Genomic DNA, 18,437 nt, shown 5'->3' on the forward strand with positions numbered 1-18,437 from the left:
AAAAGTAAAAGAATCACTGCCTTTTTGTCCTCTGGGTCATTCCTTTTAAAAAAACCCCTCTCATTTTCATTTTTTTTTTTTTCTTTCTGGAACTAGATGTTATTGTTGTGTAGGGGAGTTTGTAAAGAGGGAAACATTTTGCACTTAAACTGTGAGCCACAATCACATTTCTGGAGGTAGAATAACAAGAAGCAGCTTCACAACCACTACAAAATACCAGCCAAGATGACGCAAAACCAGAGTGGACATGGCCATATGCAATACTGACCTGGGAACTTCTGAGCATCCCACTCCATACCACAGGCTAATAAGTGTCACACACACTGCAAACAGCAAAAGTACCAACCTATCAAGACCCATTTTCATATTGAAGGGTAATTTTTCAGTGTACGGGGACACACTAAAACATCTGCTGCACACACGACAGTCTTTGCATCACACTAAACTCAGCACAGGTACAGAACTCCTCTAGTTGTGACCTTCTGAGGCTGCTACCAAACGTTTGAGCAGCACATAGAAGATAAAACAGGGACAAAGTCGATGCAGTTGACTATATTTAAACAAGATTCATTACCTTCTGAATAAATATGCTTTTCAGAACAAACTGAACAGCAATTACGCCATGTCAAACTATTGACAGAAGTAATATAATTTAAGATTTAATGAACTTTGAGAATGATTCACAACAATGTGAAAAATTGACCTAAACAGAGTCAAGCCCCCACAGAACCATCCTCTGGATTTAAGGGTCCCTAAATAAATGAACGCCACAGAATTAGAGTTTTTAAGTAGGAACTACGTCTGAGTATACAGCAAAAATAAAACCACCACAGAGGTACAATACCCAGTTCCACTTTAAAGTTTTCCCGTTTAAAGGTTCCACTTTAAAGGTTCCCAGTACTTTTGGAAACACAAATGGAAAAAGAAAGCACATCAACAGTTTGCAAGACTTGTGTTGCTGCAAGACACCTTTTTATATTTCAGGACAATCAAAACCAAAGCGAAACACTTTGCAAAACTCCAACCACTAATCTCGAAAAGATTTTGCAGAAGATTCAGGTCTCCTAACCTATTGTTTTGATATCACTGTTATTATCCATGACCAGGGCAGTTCTTTAAGGAGCAGCACCTAACATGCACGTAGACAGTCTAGCATGACAACTAGAGGTGACATTTAGGATGGATATCCAGGTCTTGCAAACATTGTGCTTGCAGAGTTAGCTTAAATTAGGCACTGCTGATAGAAAACTTTACACTTGCTAAAGGAATGAGGTCCACATCATCTCAAACCTTCTATCAAGTATTTTGATACTTCTGTAACCTTTATTCTGAAACAATTTCACTTGTGGGTGTCACAGTTACCAGGAGATTTTGCACCGAGGTTGCAGTACATCAAAGTAAGACGCTTAAAATAATCTCTACCCACTTCTCTTCAGGTAGTGTACAGAAGGCATACTCAGTAAATTCAAGGGCATGTCTTGAGCCCGTCCAAAGTCATGTTTCCTGGCATGAGCAAGGCACTGAAGGCTACGTGCCCATACGTTATATGCATATATGCTGCTCTTCGGCCATCGCCTTCCTGTGCACATACTAGCGCAAAAAGAATGAGGTATGTGATGATATTAGAATGCATTCATTTTCGCTAAAGCAAAAAACTTGCTGTTAGATGAAATGTTGTAAATTATATTACTACTGAAACCCTTCAGTCTCCAGGATTAGGCCATATATGAGGTGCTACAGCCTCCCCTCATGCACACAGAGTCCTGTCCAACATCGCACCTTCAACCACTTCCATAACCTACCATACTACTGACTACAGTAGTACCACAAAATCATAACGGGCAAGACCCAAAGCCTCTTAGTTACCTTCTCTGAGAGCAACCTACAACAAATCCTTAAGAAAAAAAAAGTGCAAGAAGAACAAATAGCACCAGGGCTCCCAGGATACTTTCTCAGACTTTTAAGCCAGAGTCTGCACTATAGTTTATTACTAGTCAGTACTTCCATGTAAATCTGTTTAATTGTTTTGTTTTTAGACACATTTATACATTTTTGCCTCCCAAATGAGAGGGGGCACAGTTTACTTGTGCTTTGTCTACAGGTGAATTTGTGGCTACAAAAATATCAGCCTCAATTCAACTGGATGTTTTCTTGGGCTACCAAAGTGCCCAACAACATTCCATTCAGCTTTTCATGATACTCATAATTTTATACATGATATAAGTCCTCATGCTGTCATCCCTCTTCCAAGCTAAGTCACACTATTTGTGGAAGCTTTCTAAACACCTCTAATCATCCCTACTGGCCTTTTCCACATCTTTTAGATGTAATGTCACCAAAACTGCGTAAAGCGTTCAAGATTTGGGAGCATGAACAATGTTTACAGTGGCAAAATTGTGCATTTTTTTAGCTTTTATTCCTAATATCTAACATTGTTTGGTTTTTTTGGTGTTTGTTTTTTTTTTTTTTTTTTAAATTTTATTACTACGAAGAAGTGAAATGACCTTTGCCAACCACTCAATAATGAATAAAGCAAAGAGATTCCTCAAAGTACAGGTGGTGTCTGCTTTTCTCTGGTCATGTGCATGAACACGTGTGCGGAACAAACACACACTCCCTGAAGGCAAAGTTTCCAATTCTTCCCATATTGCGATTATAGTTCAGTCAAACTGGTCTCTGCTTCACTATGGAAAACAGCAAGGACAAAGATCATTCCCAGTAGCCACTCCCAGTATCAGGAAAAAAAGCAAATGAAAGTGCTCATCAACGCAAATTTAATTAATTCTCTCTCTCCTTTTAAATTAGCTCAAGTTTGAATTATTTCTGAAAATACAAATCAGAAAAACATAAAATAATACCACTAAATGAGATGTTCTCTAAAGGCATACCTCCTTTCATAACTATGACATCTGTGTTGATGAGCTTTGGTGAACAACAACAACAAGAAAAGGCTGTAAACTACCCCAAAGTATTCTTTCACTGATCAAAATGAAGAAGCCTTTGGCAAGTACATTAAAAATTAAACTCTGCAATAGCATTTGGGTTCCACTTGTTAACAGTTCTAATTAACGTTTTGAAAAAATAATTTCCGTTATCAATTTTAAAATGTTTCATTCAAAACCTTTTAACTGTTATTTCACAGCAACCTCTTTTCATAAGTTTTTCCTGTTACAAACGTACTTTTTCCCCTTTGGTAAGTGCTTAAGTTTAATATCTAAATACCCTTCACTGTGTCATTTAACATTCAAGTGGAAGAAGCTATATTTATCACTAAGTCAAACAAGTTAAAATTGTCAGATGCTCTTTTATATCACCAGATTTCATTTTGTATTTGTCTAAACAAATATTTAGAAATTGACATGAAAATGGAAGGAACATACAAGCATATTCTATTTAAAGAAGAGGCACAGACTACAATAAGGAAACATACATAGTTCAGAACAAAATCCCCATCCTCCAATACGCCATTCATAGTGTTCTTGCTATGTTACCAATGAATATAGTTACCTAGTTGTTTTAATCCTTCTGTTAACTTTCATTTCTACTCCTAACATTGACTTGATCAGAGTTAATCTCTAAACCAGAAAGCTTCTAAAGCTTTGATTCTCAAGCTGAGCTTTCCAGATGTACCTGAGAGTAGGAGCAAAGAAGGTGTTCAATACATAAGGACCTGAACTGACCAGAACATAAGAGCAGAGAGAAAAGCTGAAGATAAATCAAAGCCGTTGGGCAATGAGATCACTCACTGGGAATGGATGAAGATGTTTCAAAAGTCCTAAGAAAGCACTGCTGACAATGCTAATCTACGCACATTTTTCCTATTAGTTCCTGTTCCACCTCCTGCCTTGGCCGACAAAACTGTAAAACTCTGATGAGAGGCAAAACCTGCTCCGAGCTCCAAGCTGGCCTGGCAGGCCGTGCCGTTCCGGCAGGAAACCTCTTCGGGAATATCGGGAATGGAACCCAGGCTTCCAGCCTGTGCCCACAGAACCTCCTGCAGTGCAAGTTTCTCAACTGGACACGTTTCACTGGACGCTTTTCCTGCTCCATCGTACCCTGCAAACCTCCTCAGATCCATTCAACCCTGCTGTCCACCTAGAATGCTATTAATTACAGCCCCTAGTTCAATTTCTTCTCTCCTGCAATAGCCAATCACAAAGATGTGGAGCCTCTAGTGGAAAACCAGCATAAAAGTAAACTTTTACCCTTCATTATATATTTATCAATCCAGCTAATAGCAGTCGTAAAAGGTCACAACATCTGTCTATCCCTGCCACAATTCCAGTTCACTGCATTTCTATGTATTACTCTAAATAGAACACGTTTACTCAAAAAAAGTAAAGATTTGTTTTTCTAACTGGCCAAGTCAATTGGGATTTCAGTAATATTCCTAAAGATCAGATGTCAGCTGGGCTGCAAAAGCATTCAGAAAAATTAGTGAACAATTTAACGGATGCATAAAGCAGAACAGAATTTACTTCCCTCATCAGTTTTCTGTGCAGCTCTTTTAAAGTTATTTAATCAAGCAGATATGCCTAAACATACACAACAGACCTTTCCACTTAGCTACACTTCACAGTAGAGCATCATTTAATATGTGTACATTAGTTTATGATAAAGAATTAATACCATATGCACTCACTAAAATAAGATCTCTTTCTATCAACTGTTGCTTCATGCAACACATTCACAGAAACAGGGAGCCACAGGCTGGAGCGGAACCTAAAGCATGCTGCTGATTTCCTTAAGGATATCAAAAAGCCACACGTGAAATTTCATTATCCTGCTTTCCAAAAAAGCAGAACATGGTTTAGTCTTACTATTATTAGAAACATTTTATTCAATAAGATAATGATATTTTGGCACATGGCCCTTTTAAAGTAATGTAATTATAAATCTTGCTTCAACCTCACATGCATTACTAGGCCTTACTATAAAAGACACAAGTGCAGCATTATTAGTTCAGGAGTTGTCATAACAACTGGTGAGCTACTTTTTTGCAGTTAATGGCATGTTCACCTATATAAAGTATCTAAAAAACAAACTTACTTTCGTTTTGCTTTCAGCTTCCATTAATACAATTGTCTAGACACATCTTCAGTCTGTCTACACTATGGAAACCCAGCTGCCTTCGGAGAGGACAAATGTAGATGTTCCAGAATGGCACGTACAACTGGTAGTACTCACACACCTGAGGTATTACGCACCAGAGTAACTAGAATAACAGATCTGCCATCATTACTTGTCTCTTTCCATTATATCACACAGCCAGACCCCCAAAACAGTTACTCAAATATAAAGGGCAGTCCTATTAATTAAAAATACTGTGGAAAACATTGTTTAAATTGTATCTGGCTGCTGAAAAAATCTATCATCTAAAGCAGCACTCAGATTTTCTAGAATTATGGAAACATGAGCCCATTAAAACCACTAAATGATGGATTAAAATGTTAATCATGTACCAAACCAAAATATTCCCAGATACAGATATTAAAAGTTCTTATGAAAACCAGCTATTACTGGAAGATTAACACCTTGTTTTTCAAGTTGAAAGCAAATGAATCTGTCTTGCAGAATCATCAAAACTGTTTTGTGTTCTAGAAACAACACTGCAAATCTATATATTCCAAGATGAAAACATGCCAGAAGCTTGTCCATACAAACGTTTTTCCAGAGTAACAGGCTGGGGGTGGGGAAAAATCATATTAACTGTTATGTATCTGACTACTTTTGCAAACCAGATGACCAACTTAAATGAACTGAAAATAGGTTAAGAAAGGTCCATATGGCCACATCTATATGCTAAAACCCTTTTTTCTTTTGACACTCCTCCCACCGGTGTCTCATACAGTAAACTCTCAAACAACCTGCCCATTTACCCACTTACTTTCCACTTAGAGCTCTAAGGTCACATTGACCGAATCCTACCTCCTTCCAAATTTCTGGAACAAATATATGCACCCACACAATCACACACCTCACAAAGCCTTTACAGTCTGGTCTACTGAATACATACCAAGATCTGGAATGCAGAGAATAAGGAGGTGATTTTTTTCCCCCCTTTCTTAACAGCAAAGACACGAGGGCTTGCAGGAATAACATAATCAAATCACAGGGAAAAATGACTTCTAGGACTATGGTGTAGGAAAGATTCTTCATTAAGAAAACACCATTGGCAAAAACGTCACCTTTAGGAATGATTGATTGATTGATGGATGTCTGCCTTTACAGCCCAAGCTGATCCAAGTTTTGGCCAGTGAGGCTACCACAACATCACTGCTGCGCCAACAGTATCAGGTGCATTGAGGAGACTCCAGAGCCAGCAAGCTTGTTTTTGCTCAGTAGCACACACCAGGATAATGTTCCCCATCATAAGGAAGGAATTGCAAACATGTAATTACTGGCTTAGCCCTACATACCTCCTGCCTACCTGTCTTCCAGAGATGTAGACAGAGTCTAAGCAGAAGTAGTTCTCCAGCACCTTAAAAAAAATGGGATAGATGTTTCCCAGTAAGGGTATTTTACAACCTGGTATTTTACCAGAGTTACTATTGCTACTATAGTATATTTAAATATATTCTGTTTGGAGCTGAGGAAAACATATTTCCTTTGGAAGAGAGCATCAAATGCAATCAGACTATTTATGCAATATTTGTGTCAAGGCGAAAGACACCATAAATCAAGTACAGGGAAGTACAGATCTGCACTCTAGATGAAGGATAAGAGAGTAGAAGACATGTCACTTGTAAAAACGAAAGGGAACTGAGAGTAAACAAATTAAACACAGAAGGGGATTCAGAAATAAGAAACTACTCTCCTAAACAATATTATAGTAATTCTTCCCCTTGATACCATGATCCCAGCCCTGGGAGGCAAGTGCCACAAACTGGGAAGGGCGGCACCTTCCAGTGGTAGGTACTTCCCGCCCAAGACAACAGGCCAAGACTGGGGGAGTAACCCTGTTCTCTCTGCCCCTCCCTCCACTCAGGTTATTTCCAAACCATTTCACCTCAAGAGCAGGAAAATATGAAGAAACTCCACATTTATTTGTCTGTGACTAGGACACGACAAAGACATGCTCACTCAGCACTTTTCAGCACGTGTACACCACCTGCATTACAGTTTGTAAACTCTACATTGTCTGCTATGTTTTTCATTCTACTAGCTTAAAATTTTCAGCACTTCCTCTAACTAAGAAAGTATTATCAAACATCAATGCAGAAAAGTCACTGAAGACAATTCAGTTTAAAACAAGTCCTACACACATAAATTGCACAAATAATAAATATTCCATTTGTTTGGTCTTGGCTTCAGGGAAAGAGAAAAAAAGAAAAAAAAGAGAGAGGAACAAGTGATCCCTGAACCTATGATCTGATGATTTGCTGGAGCTGGCAGATACATTTTTTCAGATGTTGAAAGTGTTCTGCTGGAGCTCTCTCTATGATTTAGTCTGTGAAACTCTTAAGAGATAAAACAAAGCAAGGAGTTATGGACAAGGTGTTGTCCAGCTGGTTTGAGCTTCATCTTTAAATCTTGCAGAGAATTATTGTGCTGTTATTCTACAGGATCACTGTGCAGGCTAAGGGTTAAACAATGTTATTCTTCTATCCTAGTGTTCTACAATAAACTAGGGAATACTAGGAAAACATCTGGGAAAAAAATAATAGTCAGAGGTTGCACAGTTCATAATTTAAAAGACTTTAGCTCTATCCTCTCCCATCAGATGTCTTTGAAAATAAACTAAGCAATGCCCATTTGTACAGTGATCTTCAGGCTGCAGAGGTCCAAAAATTAATCCTAAGATGTCTCAAAAAACATCAGAAAACAGAGTTTGCTATCAGCAGACAAATTCACTACACCTCCATCGCAGTATTTTATTGGGAGCTGTAAATCAAAAGAGATTAGCATACCAGCATTCTCCCGCGTATCTCTACAATCTGTTTTGGTTATTCTATGCCTGTCCCTGCACCTAATGTCTGACCTAAATATATTCTGCTGCAATTTCAACCCATAACTACTTGTTTTATTCATGATGGATATTGCAAAAAGAGATTAGTCAACATGCCAATGCCTTTTAAGACATCTTTTCTCCAGACCAGTACATCAGCATTCTCTGATTGAAAGGCAACCTTAGCAGGTGGTGGGGATTTTTGGGGGAGTCAGAGGGGAAGTCCCATAGACCACCCTGTATCCCAGCACTGTTTGGCAGCAGAAAAAGGATATCTCATATTCCAGGATCAAATATAGTAATGTTTTTAAAAAATAAACAACCCTCTCCCAACCACTCCAATTTTACTGTTGAAGTTACAAGCATTTAAGTTCAAAGCACTGATGATGAAAAAACTGATGTGACCCACCTACCAAGCATGACAGCCTGCAGGCAGTGACAGGATCTCAGAGCTGGCTCCCACTTATACCTGCAGGTTACTTTTTTTAAGCTGCTTTATAGATCACCTGCTGATGTCTGATGAAATACAGTTGTATAAAACCATTCTAAACAATCCAACACCCCCCACCTCCCAATTCTCACTCAAGGGTTCTCTCTTCTACAGACTTTATTATCTCCTTTACAGATCTTGTTACCCAGCCATAACTTTCCCACAGTATGATAGTATCACAAACTGAATGAGATACTTTCAGCTGCAGACCTACCACTCGCTCCTCAGCAGAATGGAAAAACTGCTTTATTACCTTCTTTACAATGCTCTTTTATATGTTCCAGTATGACAAGTGAATTTTCATGACAGTGATGCTGCTGACTCACAATTTAGGAACCACTACAACCCCTAGACACTCTCCCACAGAACTGCTGCCTGTTACTTGTCTGCATAAGGTAATATTCCTAAACACAGTAATTTGAACCCATCTATACCAAAATGGCTGAAATCAATGCTAGTGATTTCAGACCGTTGATTCAATTTGTCAAGATCATATCATCTGTGTGTTCAGCACAAACATCATTTCAACACAGAGAAGTGAAACACCAAATAGTATGTGACCCAGGACGGACACCCTGATGTGAACACTCTTCACTTGAACATAACCAGGACCTGCCTTTTTCTAGATTTTGTGAAGGGAAGAGCTCCTCAATGCTTTTCAGTATTCTGGAACTTTTCCCACCCCACAGGCTCTCAGCTGCCTAAATGCTGTAGGATATATTCCATAAGGCCAAGCCAACCTAAAGAGATTAAAGTCATTATTAACCTGTTTCTCTACTTTAACTAGAGTTCAAAGTAGAGGAAAGAAAGTTTTCCCAAACTAACAGTCAAGATCATAACATATTCAACATTTTCAGGGTGAGAGAGTTCCCCTGCTGAGTTTTTTAAGATTAGCATCAAAGGTCTTTTCAGACTACCTCACGTGAATCCTGATTAATCCCTTGATGATGGATGACGCATTGGAACACAATGGCAAAACACTCCTTTCTGCTGAAAGGCTGGAGACCTGTTGTAATCTTTACCATACATATTTACCAGCACCTTTGTGAATACCAATAATTTCTGTGCCCAGAATAATACCATATACCTCCACAGTAGACTCAGCCCTTTATTTACAAGTTAACTTTTCATCACAAACTAAAGATGACAAAATTCCAAGAGAATGACAATCATTGCCACATGCTCTGTATGTTGCAACTATGCTCAGAGGGTCACACAGATAGGAGGAAAGCAGTGCCTGCCGCACCAAACCTCCATCCTCACTGCCAGTCGTCCTTGGCCATACCACTATCCACCCTGACACTATCTTACCTGAACCTAGGAAAGATGCTGAAAATAAAACGTCTCCAAGGGAAATTAATTAAAAACTCTTCATTTCTTTCTGTATTGGAAAAAGGGGATTCCTAAAACCAAGGACATGCATTTAGACAACATTATACACGCACACTCCCCTTTGCTTATTAAGAGCCTCAAACATCACACCATGAAGCTATGATGCTCCTGCCAGGGTGGAGGATAAGACCGTGAACACACTGAACTGGAAGGGATCACAAGATTCAAGGAGAAAAACAAGAAAAAAAGACATTGGCATTTTTGCTAGAAATCCTAGAACTTCAGTAGCTCCTGCTGAACTCTCTAGTGTGCAACAGTCCCTGAGGCACAAGGTCATACACTGCAAAATATTTGTTTCTGAGCACCATTTATTGCAGAAAACCTCAGTTATGTTTGGACGCACTGGTTCAAAGGATTTTTGTTAAGCCAGACCTTGGGAGCGCAGCTATTTCAGATTAGTCACTTTATGGAACTGCATGCACCAACACTTTGCAAAGTGTTTTTGATGTTTAATTACAGAAAGGTCTAAGCAGCATAAAGTGTTAAAATTCTTATTCTGACACTTTTGAAGGTCAACTGGAGAAGGTAGGAACTGAAATAGTTATGAAAACTTTAATCTAGAAATTTCAGTTTGGAGTGATACAGCCTGATCGTTAATATGTATGATTAATTTAACCAACATGCTTCCCCCTCACTTACTGTCATGCTAATGGCCTCGTCTCACCTAGAGTTTTTAGGTCTGCACAATGTTTGCAGATACATATATGGGCCAGTGGATACTTAGCCACTATCAATCTCTACCTAAATCCACTCCCAAAAATGTAAATTTATCTTCTGACCATCCAGTAACTCATTAAAGTTTGGCACATTTTCACATGAACATATTAACTTACAGAACACAAGTTAAACAACATCCTGGCATTTATGAAGTATTCCAAGCAGGACCATGTTTCTGCCAACTTCACTGCTTTTCATCAAATCTGACAGGAGAACATGCACCTCCATTACTCTTACTGAAACGAAAACTACAAACGATTTAGTTGGTATCCTGGTCGCTACACAAGTGACAGTAAAATGTCTACTTACACTGCTGTGTTAGCAGAACGTAATCTAAACTGCTCCTGTCTCTACAAATAAATTAACATAAAGCTTAAAAATCCCAAACAAACTTCCTGGTATACACACCACATCACCAGCTGCAGAATTCAGTAACTATGACCTTTTCCTGTATAAGTTATAGCAACAGTCATCTCACAGTTGTTTTTTTTTTTTTTTTTTTTTTAACAACGCCATTAGATAAAGCTGTATCCATGCAAGAACAGCCAGCGCTTCAGTCAAGACAGGCACTTTGTTTTAGCTCAACTGAACATAGCCAGCCCTTTTCCAATCCGTTCACATAAATGAATAAAGCACACCCTGAAGTACACTTCACAACTAAGTTAATTCAGCAGCCACACAACTAAATTCAAACATCTTGTAACACTGAAATCAAATTTTAAGAAGCAAATTTTAACTCTTAAGCAAATAATTGTCATTCACTTAGTAAAGACAAGAACTACATTATCTGACACCCCGCACTCCTGAAGAAATTCACAGATCCGACCACAGTATTCTCCTGTATTAAAGCACCCTGCAGCTCTTGAAAGAGTTCTTAAATTTCATGAAAATGCTAGTGAAGATTATTTTTCTGCAGTGACAGAATTTAAAACAAAAATTTCAAGAGGCCATAAAATCATGTACAAAGCAGTCACATCTGTGAGACAAGGGGACCATACTTTGCAAAATGTTCTCAAAGTATCTTTCCCAACAATTCAGAATGTGTGCACTTCCACTTGGTTTATGTCACATCTGCATTCTACTCCTCTTATTTCTGAGACATCCTCAGAAAAAACAGGACTTCATTTTTTTTTTAAATGCCATCTGTTCCCTGTATATTTTCGCTTCAAGTCCTAGTATGATATCTGCAATGGAAACTTCTGTGTCATGTAGGATTAAGTCTACAAACCAGATGAATATAAAATGCAGAGGCTGCACTTCCTTACAAAGAGCTGTAAAAAAAAAAAAAACACACCACACAGGAAAAAAGGAAAGAAAAAAAAAAAAAAGAAGTATCACCTGAAGCTTTTCTGTTCTAAATACACAACTTCAAGAAGTTCTTTTTAAGGTACTTTTCTCTACAAACAGAAAGAATGCAAAAAGAAAAACTGCTCATCTTAAACTTTGTGATTTTATTTCTTCCTACCACTACTCTACACTTGTTTCCTTCCTGAGTCAGAGACTGGAAGTTTGAAATACCTGTCTCCAAATGGATGAGCACCGGGAACCTTTCACTGAAACACCAGCCATATTCATTCATGAAGTAACATAAGTTTTTTTCCATAAACACCTAACATTTTTATAGAAGCAATGTCAACTCCACAGTAAATTCAGCTTTGATGGCTCTTAAATTATCTCAGCTGTTTTCTCATCTCCATCTCTCCCTTTGCTGTTTCCATGCTTCACTCAGTCACTCACAAAGTTTCAGAGTATTTTCAACATTACTAACACTTGTGTCACGCAGACCTTGCGGGTGGGGAAAGAAAAGCTGACCTACCTGGTCATGTTAATATAAAAAGATTTTTACGCAATGTTCTTAGAAGATTCTAGTGTTACTTGCAGGGATTTAAATAGTGACTGTTCCTCTAAAGCTGTTTAAAAACTCGTAACTTGCGCAGACACCAACTAACTGCTCTAAAATCACTCCAGAACGGCTCATTACTAAACTGAATTCAACTCAAAGCCTTAAACGCATCTTTTGAAACGCTCGGTGTGAACACGGCTGCTCTGATCAAGTCCAGCTACAGCCGCTCAAGTTACACCACGCCAAGACCTTAAGCCAACGGGGCAGAAAACACACCGGGCACAGAGAAATAACTTTCCCGACGGAAAACCAGCCGCCTCCCGCTCCCGCCAGGCGCTGCGTGTGTGCGAGCAGGCACCGAGCGGCACCTGACGAGGTTCCCAGGCCCCATCTGCCCCGGGCCCGCACAGGCCGGGCTGCCCGAGCACACGTGTCACTGCGCGGCGCCGACCGCCCCCTCCCGCCGGGGCTGCCGGAAAGAGCGGCCATAACCCCCGCCGAGCCGAAGGGAGACGGCCCGACCCAGCGCGGCTCACCCGGTTTCGTTTCCAGCTCGCCAGCAAAACCGACGGCGGCCGAGTCGCCGCGGCCGCTCCGCCCGCCCCGCGCCCGCCCCCGCCCGGGGACTTCACCCCGGCGGAACGCGGCGCTCCGGCCCGTCCTTCCTTCCCCCCCCCCCGCCCCGCACCCGACCGGCCCCGCTCGATGACAGGACACGGCAAAACTCCGGGCGAGAGCCGGAGCGGCCGCGGCAGCGCCCGGGCAGCGTCAGGCGCTGGGAACTTCCCGGCGAAGCAGGAAACAATAAACGAGGCGCCTCGGCCCCAACCGCCCTCCCCCGGCCCGGCGGCCCTGCCCGCAAGGAGCCCCTCGCTGCCGCCTTCGGGAGCGGGTTCCCCGCGGGGGCGGAGGGACGGGGGTGGGCGCGCGGCGGGGCCGAGGGCGGAGGGGACCCCCCCGGTGGCCGCACCACCCCCCGCCGCCGCCGCCAGCGGGGTCCCGGCCTGGCGGGAGGCCGATCCCGGGCCGCTCCGAGGCCGCAGAGCCAGCAGGGGAAAGCGGCCCGAGTCCCGAAGCGGTGGACGACGGGGCCGCGCGGGAAGATGCGGCGAGACGCCGGGAGGAGGGGGGTGGGAGCCGCACTCACCGGCCAGGCCCCTCTCGCTGCCTCCTGCGGCCCCAGAACCATAACAAAGCTCTGCCCAAAATGGCTGCCCGGCCCTGCCCGGCCGGGGGCCGGAGGGGGCGGGGCCTGCGGGCGCGCGGGGCGGGGCCACAGAGGCGGAAGGGACACGCCCCCTCTCGCCCCCCCTGCGGCCACGCGGATCGATCCCCGCTCCCGCCCCGGACCCGGGAGAGAGCCGCGCGCGCGCCCCCCGCAGCCCCTCCAATCAGAGCGGTAGCACGGACCTCCCTCGTCGCCTGTCGGGAGCCACTGGAGACTACGCATCCCAGAAGGCTGTGCGCCCTGCCGCCACGCGGATCGGCCGGGCACCGCGCCGCGGGGCACGCTGGGATTTGTAGTCCGCTGCCGCTTGCCACCTGAGCGAGGCTCGCCTGCTGCGGAGACCCCGGAACCTGGAAAACGGGAGTGACTCCCGCACCCTGCACGGCAGCCCTGGGGGCAGCAGCGGCTCTTGTCGGCGCTCCGCCAACCCGACCGGAGCCTTCCGGCTGGAAGCGAGTGAGGCTGCCGCGGCGGCAGGGAAGCGAGCGTGCCTTCTCGGCTCTGCTCTCCGCGGTCTCAAGCACGCCGGGGAGCGGGACGTGCGGCTCTTGCGGGTGACCCGCACACCTGGACACTTCCCCCGCCCAGCGGAACGAGACTGGCCGCGCCTGTTCCCGCCCGGACTTGCACCGCTCAGGGCCCCGCCGAGCGCTTCCCGGGACACCGGAAGCCGCGCCAGCCGGGAGGCGGCGGGCTGGGGCGGCAGGAGCCGGCGGGCAGCGCCGCGGTCGGGCCTGGCGGCGGGCGCAGCGCGGCTCCTCCGTGCCAGCCCGAGGTGACCGCCCCGGCCCCGTGGGACCTGCGTCCCTCCCGGACACGCAGCTTCTCCTCGCCGCTTCCCGCCCGCGCCGCGGCTCTCGGTGCGCGGAGTCGCCCGCCTTCCCCAGAGCAGCAGGACCGGGAACCGAGGAGACAAGCCCGCCGGCCGCTTCCCTTTCCAGGTGAGTTTTGTCCCCCCTGCGGGTCACTTACCTGCAGCTGGGGGTGCGATGGAGTTTCCGCTGCTCAGTGGAGAAGGGTCGGGTTTTCCCCATGCGAGGAGCTGATGGTGTATCAGCTGCGGGCAGCCCTTCATCCGGGAAAAGGAGCTGATCCGGACCGGCAGAACAGCGCCTGCTTCCTGATGCTCGGTTCTTTAACTAGAAATCGTTTTTGTAACAGTTATTACAACTTCAGAACTTGGGTTCATAGAGCTCCCTGAAAAAGATATCCCGTAGTAGGCACGTAAGGATTGAGTACAGATCTCTCTTAAAATACACAGCTCCAGTTGTTTATCAGTTTCAAACCTTCTGAATTTCTCTGTTTCAGGGTCTCGATAAAGGAAACATGTTTCCTTTCCTACAACGATGCTGTTTCCACACATCTTTCAAAGTAAGTTTCTGAAGCCTTCTTTGCTGTTTTTCTCTGAAAGTAATAGTGCAACAGGTATAACTGGAGTATTGAAGAAAAAGTGACTTACACGTTACAGTAGCCACGTGTTTATCAGACAGCTTTTCTGAAATAATTCTTATTACTTACAGCAGCTTTTAGCCAAAGCTACAATATTTCTTTATATGATCAACTTTTAGTGTCTAAAGGAATTTTTTCTTGTTTGTTGTGTTTATTTTTTGTTTTTGTTGTTTTTAGAGTGGTGAGCAGGTAGTAGCTAGTTCCTGGGGTGACCTTGTCCTACTTCTGAAAACATTTCATACTCTACTCTGAAAAGGATTGATATACCTTAACTTAAAAATGCCTGAAAAATGCATGCATGGGTGGAAGGAGAATATACAAGCCTTTTGTAGTGACTAAGGTTTGCTTGTTTGCAATGAAGAGCCTAGTTGCTCTTCATCAGCAAGCAGTTAGCTTAATCAGTTAAGCTAAAGTCACCTGAAAATTAAGAGGAAGGGCAGCTGTGATGTGACCTGACCTGGAAAACTACTTGGTACAGTATTTCATAGGTAGTTCAGGTAACTAGAACTGTAAGCCTACATTGTATGGTGTTCAGAACAAGTTTTATAACTGCAGGTCCAGAAGTTACCAGGTCCCAGACTACTACTGTACGGAAAGAATAAGACAACTTGCTGTTCTCTCAGCTTTCGTCTGCAGACAGATGTGTGTCTTTTCTCAAGATCTCCAAGCCTCAACCCAGCATCAGTATATGCAACCAAGCTCCAGGCTTTTCACACCTCTCCCCCTTTCTTCAAGAAGAAAACCCCCAAGGAATCTGAGACCAAAGAGCCGGGCGTATTGGAACGAAGTGTGGAATCACTAAAGGATTCTCCAAAGCCAGCCCTTTACTTAAGCCTCGCAGGGCTAATTCCGTTTGTTTCTGTGCCACTGGCAATGGCCATCCAAGGGACCTACTACCCAGAGGCGGCGTTCGCTCAGGTTATGTATGGTGCTGTGACAGTCTCTTTCCTTGGAGGAATGAGGTGGGGGTTTGCTCTCCCAGAGAACAGCCCATCCAAGCCAGACTGGCTGAACCTGGCTAACAGTACAGTTCCTCTTCTACTTGCCTGGCAAGCTTTACTTTTTAAAGATGTCACTCACAGTGCAGTAATGCTAGTGCTGACCTTAGGGATAACACTACATTATGACGTTGCCCTTCTTCCTCCTTATCCTAGGTGGTTTAAAGTACTGAGGGTGGTGGGAACGGTGGTGATGGTGTTATCACTATTAGCTACTGCAGCATTGAAGACTATTTCAGAGGAGCAGCTAAGTAACAGCAAACATAAATGGCAGAACACAAAATAGTAAATCAACAGCAAAAAGCTGTTTATACGCCAATAAGATATTTGTACTGAGTTCCAGAGGAAATAAAGATTCACTTGTGCTTGTAAGTCATAAGATAGCAGTGATCAAGGTGCTTATTCTCAAAGCAAACTATTTAGCTAGTTTAGGAGGGAAGGATTGTAAATAGCAATGACTGTCAAGGCAGGCACAAGTCTGTCCTTATCAGTAGAATAAAGCATCACTCTTGAATGAGATGTCAAGTGTCATGAATTTGAAGTGGAGATTCAGATGACATGGGTATGAATTGCTCTATGCTGAATTATTAAAGTACCTGATTTAACTATGATGCATGATAATGTTCTGTGGTGGAGAGAACAACTGTGTAGTCAGAGTAAGAAGGTGAAAGCAGTTCTTCTAGGTTAAAGAAGCAGCAGGGAATTATGTGAAAATACATACATATGTGTTCAATTCCTGTGTTGTGGGACAAAACTCTTCTCTGTCTTATTTCAACCGAGAAAGTAATGACACTGCTGTGTGTCAGGTAAGAAAGGATAGGCAAGGTTTGTTTGCAGTGGCAAGCTAAGGTCAGCACTCAGCTAAAAGATGCCATCCAGCTGCTGTGATGGAGTAGGAAAAGCTTTGTATCCTTGACAAGGCACCATGAACATCAGCTTCCTACTCAGACTTAATTAAAAAAAGAAAAATACCTGGGCCATCTGCTCCTAGGTTTTGTTTGGACTCAGGGCTGCCTGGCCAAGGAAGCTGCATGCAACACATCCTCATACTCCAAAATTAAAACATTATCAACTGATAATATGACACAAGGGCTCAATTGTTGGCACTGAGGGATTGAAGGTAATTTGTGTCTCCTCCTTCCTCAAAGCTCATTTCATTTGAGCACTTGAGACAGGTACAAATGGATGTGTAGCTGCAAACCCTCCATGATGGGCCAATTACTGAAAACAGTGCAAGAGCATATGGTCTTTGTACTGAAGTCTTCCCAAGGGGAAGAAGATGCAGCCTAAGTCACAAAGATTTTCTTTTCTAGCCTCAGCTGTCTCAAGAAACCTATGAAACTGTATGTGGACATATTCATTGTGGGCTTTTAATCTCAAGTATTCTTTAAGTACAGTAGAAAACACAAGAAGCGAGCTGAAAAGTGACATCCACGCATGATCTTAGAACCAATTTAGATGATCCTCATAGTTCTCTCAAAGCACTATTCTTCATTGTTGTTCTATACAGAATAAAGCACATACTGTCACTTAAAATTTGTTACCTGTTCATTCTGCAAAGAACAGACATTCAGAAAACCTGCTTATCCTGAAGATAGAGCCATCTTCTCATATGGTGTTGCTGAAAGAATGCTATGTACATGAGCCTCTAACTTCTGTAACCTGTTAACCTTTACACATTAACAGCATCATACCTCCAAACCAGCGATATATTTCAGTGCTCTCTGAATATAAAGGAACTAAAATTGAGTTTGTGAATTAAACCAGTTCTTTTTCATACTTGGATGTGGCATTTTTTAAGATGGGTCCAGAGAATAGTACTGCCTTTGGCTTGATTCAGGGAAAGAGATGACAGAAGCGTCTACAAAAACTGGAGAAGGTAACTTCATACAGCAGCAGACTCCCTCCAGCTCCACTAAACCAGAAAGTTTAGGGGTGGTGATCAGAAGTGAACTCATAGTTCCCAAACTAGTAAAACAGAGCTAATGTATTCTTTCTCAAATGATGCATGAGGGATCCTGAAATGAAGAAAGCCTAAGAAATATTACCTATCATTTGATCTCAGAGTGGGTTGCACAGAGCTGGCAGGGCAGCCTGACTTCCAAGAAGTCTGAGTGATTTTACACTGAGAAAAGAAATACATGAGTATTTTACTACAGAAAAATGTTACTTGCATCTTTCAAATAGTCAACATTTATAACCAATCTTTTCCTAATGTCCTACTGAGAAATACAATTTCCAGTAAAAAAACCCAACCAACCAACGAAAACCCCTCTAAATGAAAGTGGCGGTGATACAACTCATTGTGATAGGAAAGTACCCTATTCAAGAGCATTCCACAGTCAGTTCTGAAAATGCATTTTATTATGAAA

The 18,437-nt window shown here is 43.0% G+C and overlaps 2 protein-coding genes across 2 annotated transcripts in view; one reads left to right on the top strand and one right to left on the bottom strand.

Moving 5' to 3' along the window:
- The window catches only part of GPBP1L1 (GC-rich promoter binding protein 1 like 1), a 32,721-nt gene extending 19,095 nt beyond the window's left edge, over window positions 1-13,626 (bottom strand). Inside the window, exon 1 of the mRNA XM_065657350.1 lies at window positions 13,538-13,626. The gene's annotated coding sequence lies outside the window, so the exon portion shown is untranslated. The remainder of the gene's footprint in view (window positions 1-13,537) is intronic.
- Window positions 13,627-14,302: 676 nt separating this feature from the next.
- TMEM69 (transmembrane protein 69) lies at window positions 14,303-17,810 on the top strand. Its single transcript, XM_065656740.1, has 3 exons — window positions 14,303-14,559; window positions 14,927-14,989; window positions 15,623-17,810. Exons 2-3 carry the CDS (start codon window positions 14,945-14,947, stop codon window positions 16,349-16,351), a joined length of 774 nt encoding a protein of 257 aa, XP_065512812.1. The 5' UTR covers window positions 14,303-14,559; window positions 14,927-14,944; the 3' UTR covers window positions 16,352-17,810.
- The last annotated feature ends 627 nt before the right edge of the window (window positions 17,811-18,437 follow it).

The sequence above is a fragment of the Caloenas nicobarica genome, chromosome Z, assembly GCF_036013445.1.
Source record: "Caloenas nicobarica isolate bCalNic1 chromosome Z, bCalNic1.hap1, whole genome shotgun sequence".
Classification (NCBI taxonomy): Eukaryota; Metazoa; Chordata; class Aves; order Columbiformes; family Columbidae; genus Caloenas; species Caloenas nicobarica.